At 65.8% G+C, this 25,981-nt stretch overlaps 1 protein-coding gene and 1 long non-coding RNA gene across 2 annotated transcripts; both read left to right on the plus strand.

Annotated features, from left to right (window-relative positions):
• Window positions 1-2,757: 2,757 nt before the first annotated feature.
• LOC134147391 (uncharacterized) lies at window positions 2,758-5,463 on the plus strand. Its single transcript, XR_009960001.1, has 2 exons — window positions 2,758-2,849; window positions 4,591-5,463. It is a non-coding gene; the product is annotated as an uncharacterized LOC134147391 (long non-coding RNA).
• An 8,179-nt stretch (window positions 5,464-13,642) lies between these two features.
• On the plus strand, window positions 13,643-24,475 carry FSCN1 (fascin actin-bundling protein 1). The gene is made up of 5 exons (XM_062588612.1): window positions 13,643-14,525; window positions 20,532-20,688; window positions 21,278-21,399; window positions 21,576-21,743; window positions 21,949-24,475. The coding sequence occupies exons 1-5, from the start codon at window positions 13,703-13,705 to the stop codon at window positions 22,149-22,151; spliced, it is 1,473 nt and encodes a 490-aa protein (XP_062444596.1). The 5' UTR covers window positions 13,643-13,702; the 3' UTR covers window positions 22,152-24,475.
• Window positions 24,476-25,981: the final 1,506 nt, after the last annotated feature.

A 25,981-nucleotide genomic window follows, 5' to 3' on the forward strand; every position in this document is an offset into this window, starting at 1 on the left:
CCTGAGACAAGATCAGAACTACCCAAAACATCTTTGAGAACTATGTTTAACCTGCTCTTAAAATGACCAAGGACAGGGACTTGCAGGGAGGGGGAAGGTTTTCCCCATGTCCGACCTGTTTCTCCACTGCTGAATGTTCAGCATTTCTTGCGTGATCACCATGATTTCTTGCATTGTTTGCTGTGGACACAGAGGACAAAGTGCCTCTTCCCTCTTTGCAGCAGCCTTTTCCATGCATGTGTCTCCTCTGATTGCTCTCTGGACAGATAATTATAAGAGATTTTCTGCAGCCTGAGTGCTAGAGATGCACAAAACGCTTATAAGGTGGGCAAGGTTTCAGCCAGGGCACCTGGAGCTCGCATCTCCCAGCCCAACCCCACTCTGCTTTTTTTCTAAATACCACAGGCTCCCTTTCACATGGGGGGGGTTTGAGCATGGCCAATTCAGGGAGACAAGGAATAGAAAAACAACAATGAAAAAAAAAGTGTTAAAACCCTTACCCAAACTTTTTCAAGCTGCTGAAAAGTTCAGCAACTTGTAGCATGAGCTTCTGGTGATGTTTCAGGACATTTCTTACTTCATCTAAACTGCTATACTCATCTGCTCTCCAGATTACTCAACCAGGGCTTTCCACTGCAGCAAGCCCACCTCTAGCACACCCCCAGCCCTGCATCCCACCCTGCCGGTACCCCTGGAAGAGCCACGGGTATGTTGCACGAGGGTCTTCATCTCCAGATGAGGGCCATCTATACGTCAGGCTATCTATATCGCAGCTGTCGTGAGCATCCTAGGGAGGCAATGGGCCCAGGAGAAGAGAAACGCGTGCCAGAAGGTGGCTCCTTGATGAGCCCAGCTCGGACTGTGCTGGTACTGGGGACACACTGGTAAGTTATAGCAAAGGCATGAAACCAGTTCTGCACCAGGAACCCAAGAACTTGGCCTCATGCTGAAGGCCTTCAGAAGAAGCGCCGTTGCTGTGATCTGCCTTCATGGGGCGCATTTGTCCAGGGAGCCTGTTTGGCTGGTATTTTCCCTTTCTCATGTTCGCCTGCTGCCGGGTAGGTGCCGAGGACTCCTCTGTTCAGCAGAGCATCTCCACCACAGGAGGAAGGCAGCTTGCAGAGCACTTGCACCCACAGCCCGACCTGGGCAGGGGGAAGAGGAGCCCGGTGCTGGCATCTCGCAGGTCGGCATTTAGGAGCAAGCGGAGGAATTGCACAGAGCCAGCTATAAGAAAGCCTAGTGTGCCAGGTCAAAATGGCAGCTTTGCCCCCTCCCCTGTCCCAGGGCATAAGAGCAAATAATAAGAAAATGACTCCAAAATCCTTCTCTGTGGCTTCATTTTTCTGCCAGGAGCAGCTGTGATGCTCAGCAGGCTGGACTGTATTTTTCCCCATAGTTTTCCTGACCTCAGGTTAAGCGAGTCCTGCCCTCAAGCCAAGCTCAAGTGCCGGCAGCCCCAGCAGGCTCCGACGGTGCTGGGATGGTGGGGCACCCTTTCCTCCATCCAGCTTTTCCCCCAGTCCCTGAGCCTTCAAAGGCTTCAGCATCACCAAGGCGGAGCAGCGCCCAAAGACAAGCGAAGGAGGATGCCACACCTGCAGAAAGCCATTTTTGCAAGGACACCTGGGGAAGAAATGAGTCTCATGTCGCTACTCTGTAATTAGCATTAATTACTGGCGCTTGTGAAACCTCTTCCTGATTTACTCCAGGCGGCACCCGACGGAAACTGTGGGAATCCCAGGCGGCTGAGTCGGGCGGCTCTTGCCCATCCCTCTCGCCCCCGGCGGGATAAGCCCGACCGGGGGGTTCCTGCTGCCGCCTCCGGCCGGCACGGCCTCCTGCCCCGCTCCTCGGCTCTGCCGGCGCACCGCGGCCCTGGCAGCCCATCTCCTCGCATATCTGCGTTACCCCAAGCTGTTCCCTTTAGCAACACCCTGGGTGTTATCACAGATCAGGGGAAAAACAGCCCCCAGAAGTTAACCTCCCCCCCCAAACAGCCGCTAAATCATCGTCAAACGGCAGGGTTATTGCTGGGTGACTCATTTATTTTTTTTTTTTCTTTTTTTTAATATTAATAATTTGAATGAATCAGGACATTTCACCATCCAGAGCTGCTTTGGAGTCAGCTCCTGCTTGCTGCAGTGGCTCCACGGTGGCCGGGGCCAGGGTCGGGGCCAGGCTCCCCCCGCATCTCCCCGGCGGGGCTGAGTCCCGTGGGGCTGGCCACCGCGGGTTCGTCCCCGAGCCGCCGGGGTTTAGCTTTAAGATAGAATGGAAAAACAAGACGGACAGCCCTTCCCTGGCCCGCTGCGGCTCAGGGTGCCTCCAGCACCCCATTCCCCCCCGCCGCCGGGGGCACCCACAGCCCCGTTCCCGCGCGTGGCCCTGGCCGTGGCTCCGTCCCCGGGGCGCCCCGACGGGGGACGCGGGGACATCCGGGCGGGCGGATAGCCAGGTGTCCTCCCTGCCTCTTCCCGCACCTCATCGCTGCCGTGATCCCTGGGGATCCCCCCCACGCGGGACCCCCACACACACACCGGTCCCTCCCCACGGGGCCCGCGTCCCCTAAGCCTCCCGCGTGACCTAACCTCCTGTCCATAAATGGAGCGGTTGGAGAGCGCGTCCCCGGGGTGGAGGGGAGGAGGAGGAGGAGAGAAGGCAGAATAACGCCAGGAATGCAGGACACAAGGGAGGAGAGCAGTCCCAGCCCCCCCCCCCCCCCGTGGGCTGGGGGCTGCCGACGGTGGGTGGCTGCCCCGCGTGCTAGGGGAGCCGAAGCCCATCCCCGTCCCCTCAGTCCTGCAGGGCAGCGGCTTTTTAAGCCGTCCAGCCCACTGGAAGGAAAGGTGCCGTTTTCATTTCTCTTTCTCCTTATTTCTCAGCAGCCGGGGACTTTCCGGGTCTGGGCTGCCCTGGGTCCGTCCGTGCCCGGCGGAGCAGCCCCAGCACACAGCGGTGCCTCTGGCCTTTGTCCCCGCACCAGCGTCCTCCCGTGGCGGTGCATCCCCCTCGCCGTGGCGTGGCCCCCCCCCGCAGCAACGTGGCCCCCCCCGCACCCGCAGCGAAGTTTCCCCCCTGGGGCGGCGTGGTCCCCTTGCAGCGATGGGTGCCCCCCGGCCCGGGCAGCAGCGTCCCCCCTCGCGGCACTGCACGGCCAGACCTCCCAGGGCACTCTGCAGCCCCCTCTGCATCCCTCCCCTCTCCCACCTCCCCAGGAGTCAGGCGCAGGGTGCTGCAGCTGGAGAAACTGAGACACGGGGAGGGAGGGGGCTGCAGCCATCTCCAAAAGATTTGCCCTTCCCTGAGGTCTCTGGGGTGCAGCAGGGCTGCGGGCCGTGGCAGCGATTCCTGCAGCACAGGCGGCATCGCGGTGGCCGGAGCAGAGCTGAGCGAGGGGACCAGGGACGCAACGGGGCACCCGCTGCCAGGAAGGGGTTGCAGACACCCCCCGGCACCTCTCCTTCACCCCATGCCTCGAGCTGGCAGGTTAATGCACCTCGGGCACCCAGGACACGTGCACAGCGCCGTTTAACCCAGTGGGAGACTGGCTCCCGGAGCCAGCGGCCGGCTCCTTAAAATAGAAAGTGAAAACATTCGGGTGCCCTGGCCGGACAAGGGGCACGGCGCTGCCTCTGCCGCCGCGGCGAGGCCAGCGTGCTCCAGGCATGCCCCATCCGAGCCCCACATGCCCCCATCTCCCCACTGCATGGGGACTGTGTGCCATGTCCCCTGCAGGGCCCCCAACTCCCCCCGGACCACCAGCCCCTGCAGGACCCCAGCCCCTCGGGGACCACCGGTCCCTCTGGGACCACCCTCTTCTGCAGGACCCCTACTTCTCCAGGACCCTCATCCCTCTGGGACCACCAATCCCTCCAGGACCACCCTTCTCTGCAGGACCCCCGTCCCCTGCGGGACTCCCAGCCCCTCCAGGACCACCAGCCCCTGTGGGACCCCCATCTCCTGCAGGATCTCCATCTCCTCCAGGACCCCCGTCCCCTCCTGGACCCCCGGCCGCCTGCATCCTCCATGGGGCGGCCGCCCGCCTCCCGCGGAGCCGCGGGCAGGTCCGGCCATCGCCGCCCTGGCCGCGTCCCCGGCGTGGGAGCAGGCGGTTCCCGGGTCCCGTCTCTCTGAGGTCAGGGTGGATCCCTCCCGATTCGTAAGGAGAATTGCTCCAGTGGCTCTCTCGAATCCTCCATAAAAGGCAAAGCAGCGGGCAGGTAGCACTGCCAAACTTAGTCATCCGCCGTCCACCAGCGCTCGGCGCGCCGTCAGCAGCAATTTCCTCCCGGAACGTCCCCGGGCAGCGGGGGGAGGACGGGGAGGAGCGGCCGCGACGCCTCCTCGCCGCCCCGCGAGCGCCTTGCTCGCGCGGCCGCGATGGGGGCCGCCGGCGGCGCGGAGGAAAGCGTAAATCTTGGCACGTCCAGGGCCATCGGCAGCCCCGCGGCCGGTCCCTGCTGCCGGCTCCGGAGGGGCCACGAACCGCCGCGGGATGAGCAGGGGGTTTTTGCCCCATGCGCTTAGACTTTAGTGATGTAGACATCAAAATCTCCTTTTATTTATTTATTTATTTATTTTTGCAAGGAATTACGCCCAGAGGCAGGAAAATGTAAATCCACACGGAAGCGCCAGGGGGCTGGAGGCGGCGTCACCTCCGTTCCCCGCACATCGGCCCAGCAGCGAGGCGAGAGGGAGCCGCCGGCGCCCGGCGCCGGGCCGGCACTGCTGGCTCGCGCCTCCGGGCCTCGATTTCCCCATCGGGGCTGATCGCCAGCTCTGTCCCCGGGGTTATTTAGCAAGCAGCGGAGCAGCGAGCGGGCCTCGGCGCTGCGATGACTCTTCCCTCCCAGTGATTGCCTGCGTGACGCATCTCGCCCGCGATGACGCCGCGGGAGCGGACGCCCCGAGACTTGAGGGCAAAAGCGGCATTTCTGCCGGCGCTGCAGTGGGCTCGGTGGTGATGCCCCCAGCCGGGACCCGGCGAGCTGGACCGGGGGGTCGGGGGCCAGGGCATCCCCGTGCCCAGCCATGCTGGCGGGTGGCCGGGAAAATACGGGAATGGAAACCTCCGGCCCCGACGGGTTCGCTTTGCATCACTGCCTCCTCGCCCACGGCGCCTCTCCCCATTTGCCCCGGCAGCCACTTTCGCCTGGGCTCTCAGCTGCTCCCCCGAGTCCGGGCAAAACAACCTCGCTCAGGACAAACCCGTGCACGAGCCCAGGGACGGTCTGGGCAAGGCGGCGATTTCAGCCATATGAGCAATAACCTGCCCCGGGCCCTAAATTCCCCTTTTGCAACCCGTTCCCGGTGCCAGGGACGCCCTCCCCGGCTCGCAGATTAACTCGAGGAACGGCGCGCCCCGTGCCAGCCGCGTTCGGCCGCCGCCGGGCCGTATCGGGGCAGGCTTTTGTGTGCCGGCTGCCCGGCCCCAATAAATGGTTCACTGGAGTGATAAAAGACTTAGGAAATCGCTCTGATTGCATCTCGCAGCATCAAAGCTGTGCAGGCGCTGGGTGGGGGGGGGAGCCCGGGGGGGCTCCAGCTTTGTCCCAGGTGATTGCCCGGGCTAATTGCTTCGCCCCGCGGTTCCCAGCAAGGTGCCATCGCTGGCGAAAATCGCAGCCAAACGTGGCGGATAAAGCGGCGTTTTGCAAAGCGCCCGGCATCGCAGCAGGGCCCCCGGGCACCCCGGGGCAGGGACGAGCCCGGGACTGCGAGCGCCGGGGCGGCACGGCGGGCGCACGGGGCAGGCGGCGCTGGGAGGTGTCCCGGCGGGCGGTGGCGGAGGGGGCCGCGGTGTCGTCCCCCCCCCGCCGCGCAGCACCCGGCCGCCCAGCTGTGCAAACAGCGGCGGCACCGCGCCGGGCCCCGCGCCAGCCCCTTCGCCTCCAGTGACACAGCGCGGCAGGAATGAGGCGGAAGCGAGCCTGGCCTGGCTGCTGCACCGCTGCCAAGGCCCCCGGGAGATGGGGAGGGGGAGGAAACCTTAAAAAAAAAAAAAGAAGAAGAAAAGAAAATTAAAAACCCTGGGCAGTTTGGGCTCTTCACGCTGCTGGGGTGGTTTCCACGCTCGCACCCGGCGCATTTGCTTTGCTCATGGAGGCAGGAGGAGCCTGGATGCAGCTGCAGCGAACCCCTGGGGCCTCTGCATGCAGCGAGAGCGAAAGGCCTCAGGGCTTTAATCGTTTCCAGGTCTCTCGGCCGCAAAGGCTCCGACAGCCTCCGCTGCTGGGGGGCAGAAACCAGGAGGCGGCGTGGAGCCAGGGCCGGCGCAGCGGGGACGGGCCGGCGCGCTCCCTCCTGCCGGACGCCGGGGCTCGCCTCCCGCCCCCAGAGCAGACCTGCCCGGAGGGGCAATGCCCGTCCCCGGGGCCGGCAGACGCAGAGCGCGGGCGGCTCGGAGCAGGCACCCCGCCGCGCTCAGGGGACACGAGTGTCGCCGGGTTGGTGCGAGCCCCGTGCTGCATCCGGGCCCGCAGCTCCCGCGGCTCCCAGCATCGTGGAGCCGGGGACGTGCATGCACCCGGCGTGCGTGGGGCCAGGGGACACCCGTGCTCTTGCCTCCTTGCAAGGGACAGACAGCTGACAATATCTAGTCTCTGGCGCGTCCCCAAGAGGTCGGGTGCCCCTCTGCTTTGCCCAGCTCCCGGCCCCGTCACGGGCCGATTTCCACCACCTGCTCCCCGCTCGCCGTTCCCAGCCACCCTGAGCAAACATGTCTTGGGGTCACCAGGCTGAAGCAGCGGAGCCCGGTGAGTCTGTTTCCTCCAGGACAAGGAGGAAAGCAAAAACCAGAGCAGCAGGAGTTGGCCAGACGTGTCCTCTTCCTGAGTGCCTGCTGCGCCCTGCCTCATCCTGCATCTCCTGTCCCGCCAGCTGCCTGTGTCCGCCCCGTCCTCGTCCCCTTCCTCATCTCTGCAGCAGGGATCCAGCCACTCTCCTGGGGTAACGAGCAGTCCAGGGTGCTCCTGGGCTGCAATCACTCCCATTGCAGATTCCTGGCCCAGAGGAGCAGGAACGTCCCGGATCAGGGCATGGCAGCACGAACGGTTTCGCCTCCGCTTTGTAAAATCACGGTGCAAAACGAACCAGCCCGTACGAATGGGCCAGGGACTCCTCTCGGCAGCACTGAGCCGTCGGCCTCACTGGAGGGGATCTGCTGGTCCTGGGGCACCCAGGTACCCTTGCCGTGATGCTGGCTCCTGCCCTGGGCTCGAGCCCTGCAGCATCACCTGCCAGACGGCTGCAAAGCCCTATTCCGTGTCCGCAAGCGATGCGCGTGAGCAAGGGACCTGCTCCTGGGAGAGACGCAGCCTCCCCAAACGAGGTCCTGTGCGCTCCCGGCTCCACGGGGCCCTGCCCAGGCTGGAAGGAGCTGGAGGGAGCCAGCTCCGTTAAGCGGCCTCGCTCGTCTCCGTATCGTCCGCCCGGGCAGCGTTTCGAGCAGCCGGGCGAGCCGCTGCAGAGCGCGGCCGGGCTGCTGGGTGGCAGTGTTGGGATGCACACCGCGCGCGGGACTGCGCACGCCGAGCCGCGCGGCGCACGCCGGCGGGGGTGCCGGCTGCGCGCGGGGCCAGGCCGCACCGCGTGCGCCCTCCCCGGGGACCCCGTCCAGCTCTGCGCTGCGCTGCCCGCTGTCACTTCGCCCTGACGAGTCCCATCCCCTGCTCCCTCCGGGCCCCTCGGGGCTTGATCCAAGCGGTGCGATTCCTTGGGAGCGTGGCCGTGCCCGACACCAGGGAAACGCTCTGCATTCGTCCCGGATTGCCAATCCCACCTAAACCTTATTTATTTGCCTTTGCGGCTCTGCTGCCTCCCTCTCGAGCCGATTCCCGCGGCGCCCGTGCTGGGCTGCCCGCGAGCGCGCCGGGGCCCTCCCGGCTGCAGCCGGCTCGCGGCCGGATGCTGCGACCCGGGGCCCCTCGGAGCCGGTTTTGGGTTTCAGCGCCCGCCCAGCCTCCCCGCATTCCTGCCGTCCCGGGGGCCTCCCGGCGGCCAGCCCCTCCGTTCGGCAGAGAGGACTTTTGGAGAAGCCCCCCGTGCTCCCTCCCCGGCTGACGTGTCTCCCCGTGGCCATGCGCCCGGGGACAGAGCCAGCTCGACAGCGCCGGGCATGGCGAGCCGAGGCAGGGGAAGCACCCCCGGCTCCCAGGAGCAGCAGCTTCGCACCCTCGAGCCCTCGGGTTTTATCACGGCGGGGGCTTGCGCAGGGTGCGGTGCGGCAGGGAAGCCTCCAGCGGGCCCTCGCCTCGGAGCCGGCACCCACGCAGGGAGCAGCGGGAGCCCCGCCAGGCCACCCTGCGCTCGCCCTGGCCCGCTTGCCCTCGCGGCCCGGCTGCCCCCCAGCAGCCCCCAGGCTCAGCTGGCAGCTCCAAGCGGCCTCTTCCCGGGCTCCCGTGGAGGGAGGATGCGGCAGGCACTGACGGAGGGCGAGCGCTGCCGGCGTCGCTTGCTGCTCAGCCACGCCGTGCCTCGGTTTCCCCGTGTGGGAAGCTCCGGGGAGAGGAGCAATCGCACCTCCCTCTGCTCCTTGGCGCCGGCAGCTCCACTCCGGTTGGAAGAGGTGGGCGTCCGTCGCCTTCCTCCTAGCAAAGCAAACCCCGGCGCTGCCGAAGCACCCGGCAAACGCCGCCCGGGCTGGCGCGGTGCCCAGGCTTCTGCTTCCCTCTATCCGAATGGGGGGCGGCGCTGAAGGGAAGCCCGGGCCGGGTCGCTCCGGCCACCCAGGCGCATCCCGACGCTCCCCGCACCCCGACCCTCCCGCGGGAGCCATCCCCAGGGCTCGCCAGGGAGCACGGCCCAGCACCTGGGATGGCTGCCGGCAAAAAGACGGATTATCCTGAACGACCCTGCAGCATGAAGGGGGGAGGTCGGGCTCTGAGCCCCTCTGCGGGGAGGGCAGAGGACGCCCCAACTCGTCACACCAGTGCAAAGCCGTCCGGGGATCCAGGCCACCTTGTGCTCTCCCCCTCGCTCGGGGGGCCCCCAAGGTGCCTCACGACCAAAAGCAGAGGGGGGAAGCGCGCCACGAGAGGACAGAGGGGCCTGGAGGGTCCCGTCCCCGTTGCCCCCGTTGCCCCCGCCGAGGCAGCGCTAATGCCCGAGGGCCCCGTTTTCGGTCCCGGCTAATGGGCTCTTTCCACCGGCACAATGGAGCCGGCCGGCCGAAGCGGCGCTGGGGCCCCAGGAGCCGCAGCCGGCGCCGGTGGGGAGGCTCGAGGCGCCGCGGCCAGCGCAGCGGGGCCGGAGCGGGGCCAAGGCGCCTCCAGGGCTTCGTCGCTCGCGAGCGCGAAGAGCCGGGGCGGAGGGATGCGCCCCGGGACGCGCTCCGGCGCGGCCGGGTAAACAGGAGCCTCCTCCGCATTGTCCCTCTTCCTCCGGCCGCTTCCGCCCGGCCCCACTCGCTCCTTCCCCAGAGGAAGCGCCCGCATCCTTCCTCGCATCCCTCGGACCCCTTTCCAGCCACCCCGAGGCTCCGCCGCTCCCATCCCGGCCGTGCCGTGCCGCTCCGTGCCCTGGCCGGGGCGGGGATGGAGCCGGCGGCCCCGGCTCTGCCTCGGCAGCCGCTTTCTGGGGCGCGGGCAGCGCAGCCGTGCGTCGTCCCCTGCCGTCCCTGGCTTTCGCGGCTTAGTGGGGCTGAGCAAGGGGGCAACTTTCTGCAGGGGCAAAACCCTCCCCGGGCGCAGTTTGCCTCCCCGAAGCCTCCCCGGCCTCTCCGTGGGGCGTTCTTTGTTTTCCCCTGCCTGCTGCTCTTTAAATTCTCACTAATGCAATTTTAATCAGGCCGAGGCGCCTGCCAACTGTCACGCAAGCTGCCGCAGCACCTCCGCGAAATTTCGCAGCGGCAGACGGCAGCGGGGCGGCGCCTCCGGGAGCCCCCAGCCGGGGTTTGGTCCCCGGCGCCGCAGGCCAGTCCCCATCTCCTGGGTGTTTTTTTGGCAAAGTCCTGTATCCCGCCAGGTGAACGGCCTGCGAAGTAAACCGGGATGAATTGCATCTGATAAACTGCGATGATTTGCATCCAATAAGCCGGAGTGAATTGCATCCGATGAGCCGGGCTGAATGCAGCTTGCAGTTCCTTATCTTCTGATGATGCTCCGCATCCTTCAAGCCCCCGGCTGACAAGTGCTGAGCGAGGACCTGCTTTCCGGAGCGCCTGCTATTTAAGGCTCAGCCCTGCGCGCACCCCCACGAACGCCTCCCATCGCGGCGAGGAGCGCGAGCCCTCGTCTGCTGTCGTGCAGCCTGGTGGGCACGGGGAATAAAAGCCCAGACGCCACGGGCGATAACCGCTGCTGCAGCACCTCAGGGATAACCTTTGCGGGCCCGAGAGCGCCGGGATGCTCACGGCCCTTCCGGCGGCCCCGACGGTTTGGAGAGCTTCGCATCGCGTCGGCCCCTTCACGCGAATGCCGGCCGGCTGCGAGCTCCCGCGCGGGACCCCAACCCGCCGGGAAACCCTCGCGGCACGCCACGCTGCGGCAGGGAAACCCAGCCCCAAAATGGAGCACCAGGCAAAGACGAAGAAGACGCGGGAGAAAGCGGAGAGCGGGAGAGCACGGCACGCCGCAGAGCACGGGGGCCTTGCAAAGGCCGGAGTGCGTGAGCAGAAGAAGCCTGCTTCCTGCATTTTGGCAAGTCGATGCGTTTTACCCCAAGGAGTCACCTCTGCTGATCACATCCCTCCTCGGTTTCTTGCCAACTGCTGCCTGCAGCTGGTTGGAGACCACGGGCGAGCGGCGGCGCGGCCCGGCCCCGGAAGGCGGAGGTGGCCGTGCCTGGTGGCGCAGCTCCCGGCAGGGACAGCTCGTCCCGGGCCGGTGCCTGCTCTGTGCTGCTCCGCGCGGCTGCATCCTCCATCCCCCGGGTCTCCAGGGACGTGCCGCCGCAGTTGTGCTGCTGCCACCCTCCCAGATCGCTGCAGGAAGCTCCGCACTCACCCCCAGCCAGGCCGGCGTCAGAGCCGTGGCCAAGACGGAGCCTGCTCCAAGGTGCCCTCACCGGTGCGGGGACCAGCCTTTTCCCACCAGCACCTGCACAGGAGACAAGGACTTGAGGAAGGAGAGTTTGGGGGGAAAAGGAGCAAACTGGCCCTTGCCCCCATGCAGGCTGGCAAAGGGCCCCAGCACCTCGCTGCGCCAGGCAGGGCTGTGCTGAGGGGGCTGCGGGGATCTCCGGGGGCCCCCAGCAGCAATAAGCTAGAGATGTGGTCACCCTGCCTTCACCAAGGCCTTCCCTGGCCGGAGGATCTGCTTAGCGCCGATGCACTGCAGTATCGTGCCGCGGGCACGCAGCGCCCGCAGGCACGGCGGCCGGGAAGCAGGCCGCCTTCAGCCACCCGTCAAACGCAGCAGAAAGCATCCTCCGGCTGCTGTAACACGGGCTGGTGCCTCCGCCGCCCGTCCCAGCCAGCCAAGTCCCCCCTGGGCGGCTCGGGCTGCTGCGCTGGAGCGGCTCCTCTGCCTCCCCAAAAACAAAAGGATGAGCTAGCCCGCTGCACCAGGAGCATAAAATCAATTTGCATGCATTTCCACATGGTACGTTTGATGTTTCGGGTCCATTCCAAGGCCGTTTGCAACGCAGGGGTTTGCAGCGTCTACCCCCGCCGTGCAGAGCTCACCCATGTTACGAGCTTGATGTGCACGCCTGATTTCACGAGCTTGGCTAAAAGCCCCAGAACTTTATAAATGAAGCCGAGCTGCAGCAGAAAGTGCCCAGGCAAGCATGAAAAAGCGGGGTCTTTCCCGCACCAAAGCCAGGCGAGACGAGGGGCGTTTGATGACCCGCGTGCAGCCGGGGTCTCTTTTCTCTTTGGAGCCGGGGGGTGGGGAGCTCCCAGCGGGTGAGTCACGCGGCCCTGCACAAACCCCCAGGAAGGGACCCGGCTGCGCTCCGGAAAGCCCCTTGTTATTAATGACATGTGCCGGGACCTCCTCGGAGAGCCGCTCTGCTGTGGGAACGCCGCTGGGAAGGCGGCGGATGGGAATGACCTCGGCGGTGGCGAGGACGGCCGGCGCTCGCCGGGAGTGGAGTGGTGGTGGCCGGGGCGGGGGGGAAGGGGGGCTCCAGAGAAAAAAAGATGATGGCAGAAATGCAATATATAGAGGGAAATCCAGGGCTGTGCTCGGCTCCCCGCGCCGCGGCCACAGAAGTGGCGTGCGCCGGGGTGCCGAGAGCAGCCCGCGCGGCCGGTCCCTGCCCGCAGCATGGCCGGCCCCGCTGAGCCAGGCCGTGCCAGCCGTCCACCCCGCGCCGCTAGGCCGTGGGGGCAAAATGGGCTTTTTTTTTTCTTTTTTTTCTTTTTTTCCCCTGCACAATTGCTATTTCTTTTCACAGCACCGAAGAGCCGTTTGTTCCTCGGCCTCGCCACCATCTGCCCGGCGGGGCCGAGCCGCTGCACGGCCTCCTGCCGGGTCCTAGAGCCAGCCCCATCGCAGCAAGGGGAGCCCGCGCGGTTCCGGAGATAAAGGCGAATCTGCCTTGGCGGAAGGAGGGGGGATTTTCTGCAAGCCCTGCTGGATGCCTGGTGTCTGGTTGCAAACGGTTCGTACGGCCGGATTTGCGGGGCTATGAGGCTGGCGCCGTTAGAGCGCAGGTCTGGCCAAAACGACCCGGCTGAAACGAAAACACAATCTGACAAAAGGCGATGCAGGGCACTGCCGTGCCCCCTCTCCCCGGCACGGGGAACGGGGAGCGCTGCCTCGCAGCGCCGGCTCTGGCGGTGGGAAGCAGGAGCTGGGTGAAGGCAGGACCACATGCCGGTCACCTAAAGGAGCGGGAATGTTTGCAGGCCCGTGTGTGCAGCTGGGGGGGGCTTCAAATCCTCCAGTCCTCCTGGAAGCACTTCTAGGGAATGCCTCGAGCCCGAACCCAAGCCCCTCTGCAGTGAGGCCATTGGGTTTTGCCTTTGCAAGCAAAACCACTTCCCCTACCGCAGCCTCTCGTAGCCTGCCAGCATCTCCTGCTCTGCGATGCGCGGCTCGCGTCTCCCAGGGACCGCACGCCTAAGCCTCACTGGAGCTTGGCGGAGGGAATTGGGATGGCTCAGAGGTGGCTGGGAGACACGGCGTTACGCGCCCTTCTCCCCAGTCAACCCGTCAACTAACGCTCAGGGAGAGGCAGAGGGATGCAAGGAGGGGGGGGTGTTAAAAGGTAGGAGGAGTCTTGCAATGGAGAGGGGGGTCTCGCAGTGCAGAGCGGTCTTGCAAGGCAGAGGGAAATGTGGGGGGATCTTGCATTGTAGGGGGAGTCTTGCAATGGAAGAGGGGTCTTGCAATGCAGAGGGGGTCGTGCAATGCGGGGGGATGGTGCAATGCAGAAGGGGGATGTGCAATGCGAGGGGGGTCTTGAAAGGAGGAGGGGATCATGCAATGCGAGGAGACTTTGCACAGCAGTGGGGGTCGTGCAGTGCGGGGGGGACCGTGCAATGCGGAGGGGGTCGTGCAACGCGGGGGGAGGGGGAGGTCGTGCAACGCAGGAGGCCGGAGCGCAGCGCAGCGCAGCGGGGGCGGGGCCGGGCCGGGCCGGGCGGGCGGGGGGGTCGCGGCGGCAGGGACGGCCCCGACGGCGGGGGGCGGCGCCGCGGCGGCGCCGCTATAAGGGGCGGCGGGCGGGGCGGCGGCGGCGGCGGGCCGGCGGCAGCAGCAGTAGCAGCAGCACCACCACCACCACCATCATCATCATCATCATCATCATCATGACGGCCAACGGCACCGCGGAGCCGGTGCAGATCCAGTTCGGGCTCATCAACTGCAGCAACAAGTACCTGACGGCGGAGGCCTTCGGCTTCAAGGTGAACGCCTCGGCCACCAGCATGAAGAAGAAGCAGATCTGGACGCTGGAGCAGGACGGGGAGGACTCCAGCGCCGTGCTGCTCAAGAGCCACCTGGGCCGCTACCTGGCGGCCGACAAGGACGGCCGGGTGAGCTGCGACAGCGAGGAGCCGGGCCCCGACTGCCGCTTCCTCGTGGTGGCGCACGGCGACGGGCGCTGGTCGCTGCAGTCGGAGCCGCATCGCCGCTTCTTCGGCGGCACCGAGGACCGGCTCTCCTGCTTCGCCCCCGCCGTCTCGGCCGCCGAGAAGTGGAGCGTCCACCTGGCCATGCACCCCCAGGCCAACCTCTACAGCCTGGCCCGCAAGCGCTACGCGCACCTGGGCCCCCGCCGCGACGAGCTGGCCGTGGACCGCGACGTGCCGTGGGGCGTGGACGCGCTCATCACGCTGCTCTTCGTGGAGCAGCGCTACAGCCTGCAGAGCTGCGACCACCGCCTGCTGCGCCGCGACGGCCGCCTGGTCGCCGCCGCCGAGCCCGGCACCGCCTTCACCCTCGAGTTCCGCTGCGGCAAGGTGGCCTTCCGCGACGACGAGGGCCGCTACCTGGCCCCCTCGGGGCCCAGCGGCACCCTCAAGGCGGGCAAGAGCGCCAAGGTGGGCAAGGACGAGCTCTTCGCCCTGGAGCAGAGCTGCCCGCAGGTCGTGCTCCGCGCCGGCAACGACAGGAACGTCTCCACCAGGCAAGGTAAGGGGCGGCCGGCGCGACGGGGCGGCCCCCCCGCGGCATCGCCTGCCCCCCGGCGTCGCGGCCCCGCCGCTCCGGGGTGCCCCCTGCATCCCCCCGGCGTCGCCTCCCGGGTGCCCCCCCCACCCCCCGCATCGCTGCAGCACGGCCCTCTGGGGCACAGCCCCCTCATTGCATTCCGGCAGCAATTGCCTCCTCGGGGTCCCCCCCTCGGGCGCCCCTGCAGCATCCCCTCCCCGGGGTCATCGTCTCCCCAGGGTGCCCGCTGCACGGCTCCAGCAGCGCTCGCCCGCGTCCCTCCAGTGTCGCACCCCCACCCGCGCTCGCCTGCGTCCCCGGAGCGGGGGGCACGGCTAGAGGCCTGCCCCAGGCCCAGGGCCGTGGGGGCACCTGGGCTTGGCTTCTGCCTGCCCAGCGCAACAAAAACCTGTGCCCCCCCCAGCCCCACGGCGCGGCCCGAGTGGGGCGCTGTGATTGCCGCGGTGGGGCCGCGGGGCGCGCAGCCCGCTGCCCCGAGCCCTCGGCCGCCCCGCGGAGCCGGGCAAGGCTCGCCGGGGGGCCGAGCCCCCTTTCCTCATTTAAAAGTAACAGTAATAATAATAAAAAGCTTCCGGGCCTGGCTGCGCCGGGGCCGCGCTCGGGCGCGGGCACAAAGCACGTCGGGCCCTGCCTGCTCTGCGCTCCGGCGCCGGCCGTGAGGTTTCGGGCTGGAGAGGAGAAACCTCCGGCCTGCGGGCTTAAAAGGTGCTTTGTGAAGCACCGGGGCCTGCCGACAGGCGTCTGGGACGATGCTGCGGGCTCGCAACCGCCCCGTGCAGCCGTGCAGCCTCCCCGTGCGGGCTCGTAGCCTCCCCGTGCGGGCTCGCAACCACCCGCTGCAGCGGAGCCACCGCCCCTGGGGCCGGGAGCCCCCGGGCACCGTGCTGCTGCGGGTGGTCGCGCCACACGTGGGATCCGTGCGTGCAGGTCTTGCTGCAGAAGCTCCCCAGCATTGAACTAGAGATATTTTATTATTATTATTATTTTAATATAATATTCCCAGGTTGCAGCTTTGTCTCTATTTGCATCTGGGCAGCTTGTTGCAGCGCGTGATTTAACGCCCGGAAAGGAGAAAGGCAATGAAATCACTTCAATCAAGTACCTTTGAATAAAAGAAAAGGAGGGGGGGTTAAAAAAAAAAAAGGAAATAGAAAGCAGGTAGAGCTGGGCAGCTGGTGCATATCTGCCCGGCGGCGGGGGGGCGGCGAGGCCGGGCTGCTCCGGCCCTTTGTGCGCGGCGCTGGGGAAGGGGAGCGCAGCGGCGGCGGGGAGGGGGCCGGGGCGGCGCGGGGGCCCCGCCAGCTTTGTGCGATTTGCCCGGATGTCTTGCGATAGGGAGGGAGGGAAGGAGGAGGAGGAAGAGGAGGAGGAGGAGAAGGGAAGGGGGGGGGCCTGAAATCTCCCCAGCAACAGGGGTCTCTCGGCTCGCTGCGGTCCCTCTCCAAGAAAAATAAAGCAGCTGCGGGCTGGGAGGTGTGAAATCGGGGCTGGGAGGCTGCTGGAGCGCAGGGGCGGGGGGTGCGGAGCCAGCCGAGCGCTCGGCTTCCCCCCCCCCTCCGGAGCAGCTCTGCAGCGCCTGGAAGGGAGGGCAGCAACCGCTCAGCCCCGTCCCTTTCCCCCGGCGCAGGGAAAGCCGGAGCCCGGCTCTCTGGCTCGCCTCCCGCCATGCCGGCAGCGCGATGAGCCGGGGCTCTGGCTCGGGGGGGGGGGTCGTCTCACCCCTGTGCCGCCCGCCCCCCCAGCCGAGCTTGGCCCGGGGAGCGCGAGCCCCCCTGGAGCTCGGGGGCAGCGAGGGGATCTCGCTGCAGCCAGCGCAGCCCCTTGCCCTCGGTTAATCCCGGCCAGCAGTGAGCAGCCGGGAGCTGCCGCTCTCCGGGGCTCGGCCCCCTGGCCGGGCTCTCCCGCGCTTTGCCTGCCGGAAAAGCGCTTTGTCCCAAGGTTAATTAAGAGCCAGCCTAAAAAACACCCGGCGGCGGGAAGCGTTGCTGGACGGCCCTTTCCCCCGGCGAGCTGATAAGCGCAGCCCTGCCGACACATCTGCCGAGGGACTGCGGCGGCGGAGGGGCAGCTGTGCTGGGCTTTGGCACTGCAAACCTGCGGGGGGGGGGGAGGGGTTCTCTGCAAAGACCCTCTGCGAAAGGGGTTTGCTCGGCCTGGGGGGAGGAGAGGGAGAGGAGCAGGGCAGCCCCGCAGAGAAACCGGCCCAGAGCAGGCGGCTCCGGGAATCCCTGGGCTTCTCAGAGCTGGAGCCCGGCCAGCCTTGGGGACCGCCGTGTCCCAGGAGCGCCGAGTCAGCGCCTGGCTTGCAGGCTGCTCCCCGGCGGCAGCCGGGCTCCGACCCCGGCACCGCCAGCGTCCCCGGGGTCCCCTGCACGTGGGGGAGCTGGTCACGGGACCCGCCGCCCATGCCAGAGCGTGGTAGGTGCCCGCCCTGCCTCGTCCTCCCCCACCCCACATCGCCCGTGGGGCCTGCAGGCAGCCCAAGCGCCTCTCCCCCCCGCCCCGGCTCGCTCCGAGCCGCGGAAGGACGGTGCCCCTGGGACTTTCCCAGCGAGCCCGGGCTGTTCCTCGGCACCTGAGTCAACACGGAAACTCGGGTGCCTGGAGGCGGCGGAGGGGTTTCACGACGGGCCTCGCGCGTCCTCCGCAGTGGTTGTGCTTTCGGCTCCCGGGAGCCCTGGGGCAGCTTGCAACGGGCTCCTGTGGTGCCGGGTGACTGCAGGAGGACGGGGTCCTTGGGAGCCTGGGTTTCAAGGTCAGCCTCGCCTCACCCCTGTTCAGCGCCCCGCTGCAGCTAGACGGGGTGAAATGGCTGCTGGTTAGAGCAGGGGGTGCTGCCGGGGACACGGGCTTTGACCCAGGGGTGCTGGGTGACCTGTTGGCACTTGGGGATGCCATGAAGCAATAAGAAATCCATAGGAAATGGGGGATGGATTTTCCATGTTTTACCCCCGTTTTGAGCTTGCAGAGGTGCTGCCGCACGGCCCTGATGCTGCTGGGGCAGCCACCCGGCTCTGCAGGGTAGCCAGCACCGCTCGGGGACCTGCAGTCCCGCTCGGTGCAGGGGGAAGCAGCGGCAGCAGCGTGCAATCCTTCACCAAAGCCCCCGAGCGCCCGGGGGGGCTCTGCCGCTTGCCGGGCGCCTCCCGCTCGCGCGGTGCCTGGTGGCCAGCTCGCGAGCCCCTCGGTCGGGCAGGCCTGCGGCGCCGAGGTTCACATCTGCGTCCTATCAGCGCCGCGCGCGCGCGGCTTGGCCCTGGCCTCCCTCCCACCCTCCGTGCCTGCAGACGGCTCTTGGCACACCAGCTTCTGGCATTGCTGGCCAAGGTGACCACAAGCTGGGCCACCAGGAGCCCACCTGGGGTTAGAGCAACCCCGGGCGATGCTGATCCCTCGAGGGAAGCAGGCTCATGTCTTTTGGCCATTACCATATCTTTTTGGAAGAGTCTCCCTGACTCTGTATGGTTGCAACGATGGGAAAAGGTGCATCCAGCCCTTGCTCTCACCGCTCTGCCCTGAGTGCCAGGCTCAAACGCCAACTCCAGGCTGTGCTACTGGCTCCAGGTGCTAGAAACCAACCAACCAGTCTGTGCACGTGCAGCTCCCCGTCTGCAGAGCTCCTCTCGCCTCTTCCTGTGCATCCAGCCGCCGTAGGGGCGAGCTGCATTCAGGCTGGACACTGCTTCTATTCGGTCACGCTGCAGCTTCGCATTTACCTCCCGGACGCTTGGACCTGTCAGCACAGGGGTGTTCTGCCCGGGCTGGCACTGCTGCAGGAAAGAGCTGCCCAAGGGTCCCTGCTTCTCCTTGTGGAGCCAAGCTGCTTTCCTGGCTGGAGGAGCTCACTGCTTTGCTGGAGGGCAGCAGGGGAGGGTGTCTGCGCTCGCTCCGTGCCCAGCTGCCGTCCTGGGAGCGCTGCACACAAAAGTGGGAGACGGAAGGGCAGGGACGTCAGTCTTGCTGACTGGTGTGGGCGCAGTTGGCAGTTGAGGACTGGAGAACTCATTTCATGCTCCAGCTGGCTCAGCTTCTCCTCCCTGCACGCACCGTGCCCCCAAAACCCTTGTGCTGCAAGGACCGATGCCGGTGGAGCAGCTGAGCGCTTGTCCCGGCGGAGGGTCGCTCGGCTCTCGCACCCAGGCGCGCGCGGCCACTGGCGCCAAGTCCCGCGCCTTGCTGCAGCCGCCCCTGTCAGTCCCGTCCTGCCTCCTCCCGGAAGCAAAGACGTGAAAAACGTGCTGCTTCGCACGTGCAGCCTCGACGTCCGTGACGGGCAGATGTGCTCCCGAGACCCGTCCAGCGAGCCAAACCTCTGTCTCTCGGGTTTTCCAAAGAGGTTGCAGAGCGCAGGTGGGAAGGCGCCAGACACGGGGCTTTCCCGGGACGGCGGGGCGTCTCGGGCCGAGCCGGCTGCTCTCGCTTCCGCCCACGCTCCGCCTTGCCGCGGCGGCGCGCTCGGGCCCCCTCCTGCCCTCGGCTCTGATTAGCAGCTCGGCCAAGGTCAGGGAGAGTCGCGCCGGCTGTGGAAAGCGGCGCGGGGAGACGCCGGAGTTTTCCGAGTCCCTCCGGAAGGGCAGAGAAGTGGGGGGCACGGCGCAGCCCGGCACAGCGCGTGTGTCCCTGGCTCCCGGGAGGGTGCGGAGCCAGCGTGGGGCTCTCCGGGTGAGCGCTCCTGCACGCCCCTGGCCCCCCCAGACCTCCTGCTCGGGCTCAGTTACAGCCCTTTGAAGCCTCCTTCTGCCGGAGCCGTAATTGCATTCCTTTCCGCTGAGGCCCCGTAACCCAACCCGGTGCAGCTTTGCAGAGCGGGGGATGGCGGGAGACCACCCCCGCCCCTCCCCGGCTGCCGGGTGCTGGGCACCCCCGGGCACCACCGTGCAGGGCGCATCGCTGCCGGCCCGGGCGGCGTTTGGGCTCGGCCCTGCTCCCACTGGCAAGTGGGGCAGAGCGAGACTCGGAACGGTGGCGGTGGCTTCCCGCGGCCCCCCTGCTCCGGGCTGGGGGGGGGACCGAAGCTCGCCGCCCGCTCGAGCGGCCCCGGGGATCCCGCAGCGCTGCAGGCGGCTCTTCGCACCCGGGCGGCTGCAGAGGGTGCTGAGCGGTGGCAGCAAGGCGCTGTGAACGCGGGCAGCACGGTTCAGGCCTGGGAGATAAGACTGCAGACAAAGAAAAAGCCTCCGAAGCCTAGTGCCTTTCGGAGGGGTGGGGGGCAGAGGGGCAAACTGCGGGCAGGCTGCAGCCCGTGGCTCGCGCAGCGGGGGAGCAGCTGGCAGCGCCCGGCAGCGCCGCTGGACGCGGACGCGGGTTTGGAGATGCAGCTCTGGCGGTCCGGAGCCGCCGGGTAGCTGCCGCCGGGGCGCCGCGGGGGGCTGCGGAGAAGGCTCTGCCTGGATGGCCCCTCTGGAAAGGTGGTGCTTCCTTCGGCCTCCTCTGAGCGGAGCGGAGGGGGCTTTGCTGCCAAAGGGCCACGACGGGTGCAAGCTCCCTGAGACCCGACCCGGGGTGCTCTGCCCGCCCTGCCTGCTTTGCCCGGCTGTGGGACCGGAGGGCATCCGCGGCTTTTCCAGGGCCCGGGTGCCCCAGCGCTTCTTCCCCTGGCGCCGGCTACCCGGGCTAAGCCCGCTGGCCCGTCCCTCCCTAACAGGCCTGGACAAGCGGCGGATGAGAAACGGCGTCGCGGTCTTTAAACATGCCATAAGCTGGGAATTCATGGGTGATACGGTGCCCTCTGCTAATGGACTGAATAACCCGGCCGTCGCCTCGTAGCAAAAAAACCTGCGGTCCTGTCGCGTGTGAAGTACCTAAGCGCGTCCCAGGCGAGCCTGGCGCCGAGTGGCTGCTCGTTCCTGGCTGGCGCTTGAGCACCCCAGCGGGAGCCCGGCCTCGACGCCACGGCGCCCGTGGGGCGGCCACGTGTGGGGACACGCCGGAGTCCCCGGGTGCCCCCTCACTGCCTCTGCCCCGCAGGGATGGACCTCTCCGCCAACCAGGACGAGGAGGGCGACCAGGAGACCTACCAGCTGGAGATCAACAAGGACACCAAGAAATGTGCCTTCAGGACCTACACTGGGAAGTACTGGACCCTCACCTCCAACGGGGGCATCCAGTCCACAGCCTCCACGAAGTGAGTCCTTGGGGTCTCGTGCCCGGGGCCTGCCAGTCGGGGCACTCGCTCGGCACAGCACGGCATGGCACGGCACGCGGCGCGGCAGGGGTGCGGGAAGGGGCAGCGGAGGGCTTGGGAGCCGGCGGCGGCGCGGACAAGCCTAGACGCTCGCCCTGAACCGCTCCCCTCGCAAGGAAACGCATTCCCTGGAAAGCCGGATCGAAGCCCGGGCTTGCCGCTAGCCGCTCAGGAATTCCCTTGGGTCACGTAATCCTTTCCCGGCACGCTGGGCTTGGCAAAAAAAAAAAAAAAAAAAAAAAAAAAAAAATCCCACCGCGCAGTTAAACCCGGCTGCAGGAGCCAGCTCAAAGCCGGGCTGGCGCCCCGGCGTGCCTTCGGCTGCCCCCGCTCCTGCCGCCTCCGCTGACCGGGCCGAGCGCTGCCGGGAAGCAGCCGCCCGCCCCGCCGCGGCGCCGCTGCAGCCTCGCCTGGCGCTGGAGGCGAAATCCCGCGGCTCCGGGAAGCCGAGCGCGGCAGCCCGGGCGATCCGGCGCGGCGCGGCGCCGGGGCTGCCCGCTCACCGGCCGCCGCTCCCCCTGCCCGGCAGGAACGCCAGCTGCTACTTCGACATCGAGTGGTGCGACAAGCGCATCACCCTCAAGGCCGCCAACGGCAAGTACGTGACGGCGAAGAAGAACGGGCAGCTGGCGGCCTCCATGGAGACGGCCGGTAAGGATTTATTTTTCCCCCGGCCGGGCGAAGCGCCGGGGTGGGAAGCCTCCCCCCCCCCAGCACCGCTGGCAGCAGCGATGCCCCCTTCCCTCGTCGGCGAAGGCGGCCGCGCGGACCCGGCTCCGCCGGGCCTCGTGGCCTCTCCTCGCGTCTCCCCTCTCCTCCCCGCGCAGGCGAGACCGAGCACTTCGTGATGAAGCTCATCAACAGGCCCATCATCGTCCTCCGCGGCGAGCACGGCTTCATCGGCTGCCGCAAGGTGACCGGCACCCTGGACTCCAACCGCTCCTCCTACGACGTCTTTCAGCTGGAGTTCAACGACGGCGCCTACAACATCAAAGGTAAGCGCGGCACCCGGTTAAGTTCAGAGCACTAATTCGGGCCGCTTTCCCGGGAACTTTTTTGGCACTTCTGCCCGTTGAGAGCTACCCGTGGACCAAATCCTGCCCTCGGTCGCGGGCAGCGCCGGGCGGCAGGAGGGGGGGGATCTGCCGCCGGAGCGGTCGCTCACGGGCGCTGCGGTGTCTCCCCTCCCTCTGCCCGCAGATGCCACCGGGAAGTACTGGATGGTGGGGAACGAGTCGTCCGTCACCAGCAGCAGCGATACGCCCGTGGACTTCTTTTTTGAGTTCTGCGACTACAACAAAGTGGCTATCAAAATCAATGGCAAATACCTGAAGGGCGACCACGCCGGCGTCCTCAAGGCAGCCGCTGACGCCATCGACGCCTCCACCCTCTGGGAGTATTAATGCACTTTAGCGCACTTCCCATTGCCAACTTTTCTTTCCCCCGCCTTTTTCGTTTCTCCTCTCTGTACAAGGATTTTCAGACCGGCTTGCCCTCCCCTCCCGCCGTAGAATCCAGTGCGTTGGGGTGGAGGCGGGTCTCCCTTAAGCTCCTTGAGAACTGGAATTAACCTGGAGAACGTGGTGCAGCCTGCCTAGAGATTTGTAGAGGGGCCGTTCGCCCTGGAAGCTCACTGCCGTACCCCAGCCCGGCCCTGAGCATCGCCGACGTAGGTTTCGTTGTTGTTGTTGTTGTTTTTCCTCTCTCCTGTATTGAAAAAGGGAATAAGGTCACCCCTGGGCTCTCGTACACCATATCAGCGCTGGCGCCATCTCGCTCAGTCCCGCCAGCGTCCCTGCGGCCGCCCTGCGCAGCTTAACGCTGGACAGTCTCCCCAAGGACCTGTCCCACACTAGCATCCCTCGAACCAAGGGAGGCGAGAGACTGTGCTAGGCTAAATCCGCTCTTCCTGGCCCCAGGAAGGCAGCTTCTCGCCTCGCTTGGCTTTTAGAGATCTTTCCATCCCCAGCTGAGGTCTAAGAGGTGACCTTACATATCGAAACATCCCCGGGATGGAGCTGGCGCATGCCGGCAAGCATCCTGTCTGCAGGGTTAGCAAGCGTAACTCCTGCAGCCGTACAGGTGACGTACCGAGAAGCTGTTCTAGGGTGATACTGTCTGGAAAGCCTCAGACCTTCATCTCGCTGGAGTCCCGCACTCCTTTTAAACGGAGTTGTCCCTCTGCCCCCGCCTGTGCTTCTGGTTGCTGGTGGTGCATCTCAGACCCCTTGGGGGGTTTCAGCAGGAGCCCAAGGCAGCTTCCCCGCTCCTCAGGGCTCATCGCACGGCCATGCTTGGAAAGGGACCCAAACCGCGCTGGGTAGGGCAGGCTGGGTTCAGTCCAGCCCCCCTCGGGCACGGGGAGTCTTCCCCCCCCCCCCCCCCCGAGGTCTTTCGAGAGGGGCTGGTGAGCAAGGCCAGCCAAGATGCTTGCCCTCCTCGCCGGCCTCCTCTCCTCCGACCAGCCTGGCCGCTCCAGCAGCACCAGGTCTCGGCGCCGGCCGCCCCGCGAGCCGGGGGGGGACCCGCGGGAGCCGGAGCCGCGGGGAGCGCGCGGGCGGCGGGCAGATCTGACCTACCCTGGGCGGTGGCTGGAAGCAGAAACTGCAGATTTGGGTTTACAGAGTAGAAAAGTTTGTAGCAAACTTTGCACAGTGATAATTGTTCAGTACTTTCTTTTTTCTCGTAACCTACTGGAACGGCGAACCTAGTCGCTGAAAACCTAACGCCGAATTACGAATTGCCTGTTGCTACAGTGGGGGGCAGCTGCCTGGTCCCACCAGCCCAAGGGGCTCCTCCGCTTTGATAGCACATCATCTCGACATTACTGGAAGCAGAAAAATGACCAAAACAGTATTTTTGTTAGTTATCTATTTATATGTGCTCTCCATGGCACTGTGTTACCAGCTGTTGTCTGTAATAGGTCTGCATTAGCGTGAAATGTGAACGTTTGTTCTGGGTGATGCTGAAGCGTTCTCGAGGGTGGCGAAAGGCGCTTCATCCTTCGGGGCCTTCCCGGCGCGCCGGGCGACTTGCTCCCGTTGGCCTCTCGGGCGCCTGAACCGCCCGCGCGGTGCTCGTGGCCGTGCCGAGCCGGCGGCCGGTCCCTGTCGCCGGAGGCGAGGAAGCCTTAAAGCCATCCCGCCGGCACAGGGATGCCCTCCGCGGGAGCTCGGTGCTACACTCCCCGCTCGGCGGGCGCCTGGACCTTCCCCGGCGAGGGGCAAGGCAAGAACTCGGAGACGGGTCCCGCGCCGTCCCCGCGGACCCCAGCCGCAGCGCTGGCACACTACCTCGGCTCTCGCTCCCGAATCCCGGATCCCGGCTTCGCTCGGGCGGGCGAAACACCACCGGCCGCGTTGCGGGGGGGCCCAGGGAGCCTCTCGAAGGTGCCAAGTGTCTTGGCGAAAGCCGGAGCGACCCCGCGACTCGGCGCCCGCTTGCTGCTGGCCTTTGCGCCCACCGCGTCTCCTCCGCTCCCTGGTCCCAGTCGCCGTTTGAACCATGTAACTCCCTGCTCGGGCTTCTTCCATGTGACACTAGGTCAAGAATTTCTCCTGTCTCCTCTTTATCGGGTGTCGTGACTCTCTGAAAACATCTCACTCTGAAATTAAGTTTTGGGTTTTTTTTTTTTTGGTATTTTTTATTTTTATTTTGTAAGTGCCATTTGTATAACTTAAAAATAGCATCAAATGGAGAAAGGTGAATAAAAACCCGCATTCGGACACGAGAGCTTGGCGCGTGGTTTGTCACGAGGCGCCGGCTCCGCCGCCGCGCTCCCTGGTGCTTCGGGCCCCTCCGGCCCACGCCGTTCCCGGCCGGAGCTCGGCCGGATGCGTGGCCAGAGGCGGGACGGCGGCTCCGCGGGAGCATCGGAGGTGGCATCCCGAGCTGGCTCCGGAGGTCTCGGGTGACCACGCCAGCGCGCCAGGCAGGGAACGTAAACCGGCGGGTGCATCTCTCCGCTGAACGGGCTTAAAAACCCGAGCGGGAGGGGGCAGCCGCCCGGGCTGAGCCACGGGGGTTTCGCCCGGGGCGGCTTTGCCCAGCCCCAGCCCCAGCCCTCCGCCCAGCCTGGGCGAACCGCAACACACAGGTCTTTAAGCAGCGACTGCCTGCAGCCCCCCGGCTTCGCCCCCGCGCCCGGCTGCCGCCCCGGAGCGCCGCGATTCCTGCCTTACGCCCCGAGGGACTCGGGCCAGGCAGGACGGAGGCTCCTCCGGAGCGAGGACGCCCTTGGCCGTGCCTACGCGGGGGGCAAATCCTGCCCCCGGGGACGGCGGCGTAAGGCAGCCCCGGCTTTGCATCACGGTGCAGCCGCAACAGGTAAAACCCAGGGAGGCAGCGCAGAGCTCCTTCCTAAGGGCTTTTTATAAAAAATAAATAAATAAATGGATGAGCCATTTTGTGGAGGAGGCAGCAGCCCCCCAGGAGACCCAGGCAGGCACCATCTGCAGCTCTAGAGGAGACCCTGGGAAACCAAGGCTTTCACTCCGATTGCATTTACAAAATACAAAACACGTTCCCCTCCACGCCGCTTCTCTCCCCGCTCTCCCCAATCCCTGCTGCTTTTGTTCCCGTTTCCAATTTCAGGGTGGGAGGGACTGGGGCGAGCAGCAGCTTCAGCTGCATCTGTTCCTCCATAGGTATTTTAGGACAAATACATTATATATATATATATATATATATATATAAAGACACATTGCTGTGCAAGTTTGGGGACTGAAGAGAGACGGAGGAACCCGGCGCCGTGCGCAGCGCGCCCGCCCATCTCACGAGCCCCCGAGCCGCCGGCCGACATTTCCCTTTGTTCCCGAGATCCGAGGAACGCGGCGCCTGAATTTCCCATTAGCCCTCCTGCAACGGGGGAAAGGCCCCATGCTCCTTCCCCCTTGGAAAAAAAGCACACAAAAAACCCTACCCACCCACCCCCCAGGCTCCCCTAATTTATATATAGCCCTTATTTCCATTTTTTAAAAAAGCAACTGGAAACCATTTTATACTGCATTCAGTTTTTCCTCAAAAGCATTTGGAACATATTAAGCTTTTACAGGAGGGTCAAATGTTTTTTGCCTTGCAACTTTTACAGTTTTTAACTGCTCAGGCTGAGATCTGGCAAAACAACCCTGCTTGCTCTCCTGTCTATCTGCTGCTGCCTGTAATTACCCTCAACACCGAAACAGCACGTTTCTGGTGCAAGGACGACGTTTCCACAGTAACAAAAGCACAGAGG

The sequence above is a fragment of the Rhea pennata genome, chromosome 15, assembly GCF_028389875.1.
Source record: "Rhea pennata isolate bPtePen1 chromosome 15, bPtePen1.pri, whole genome shotgun sequence".
Taxonomy (NCBI): Eukaryota; Metazoa; Chordata; class Aves; order Rheiformes; family Rheidae; genus Rhea; species Rhea pennata.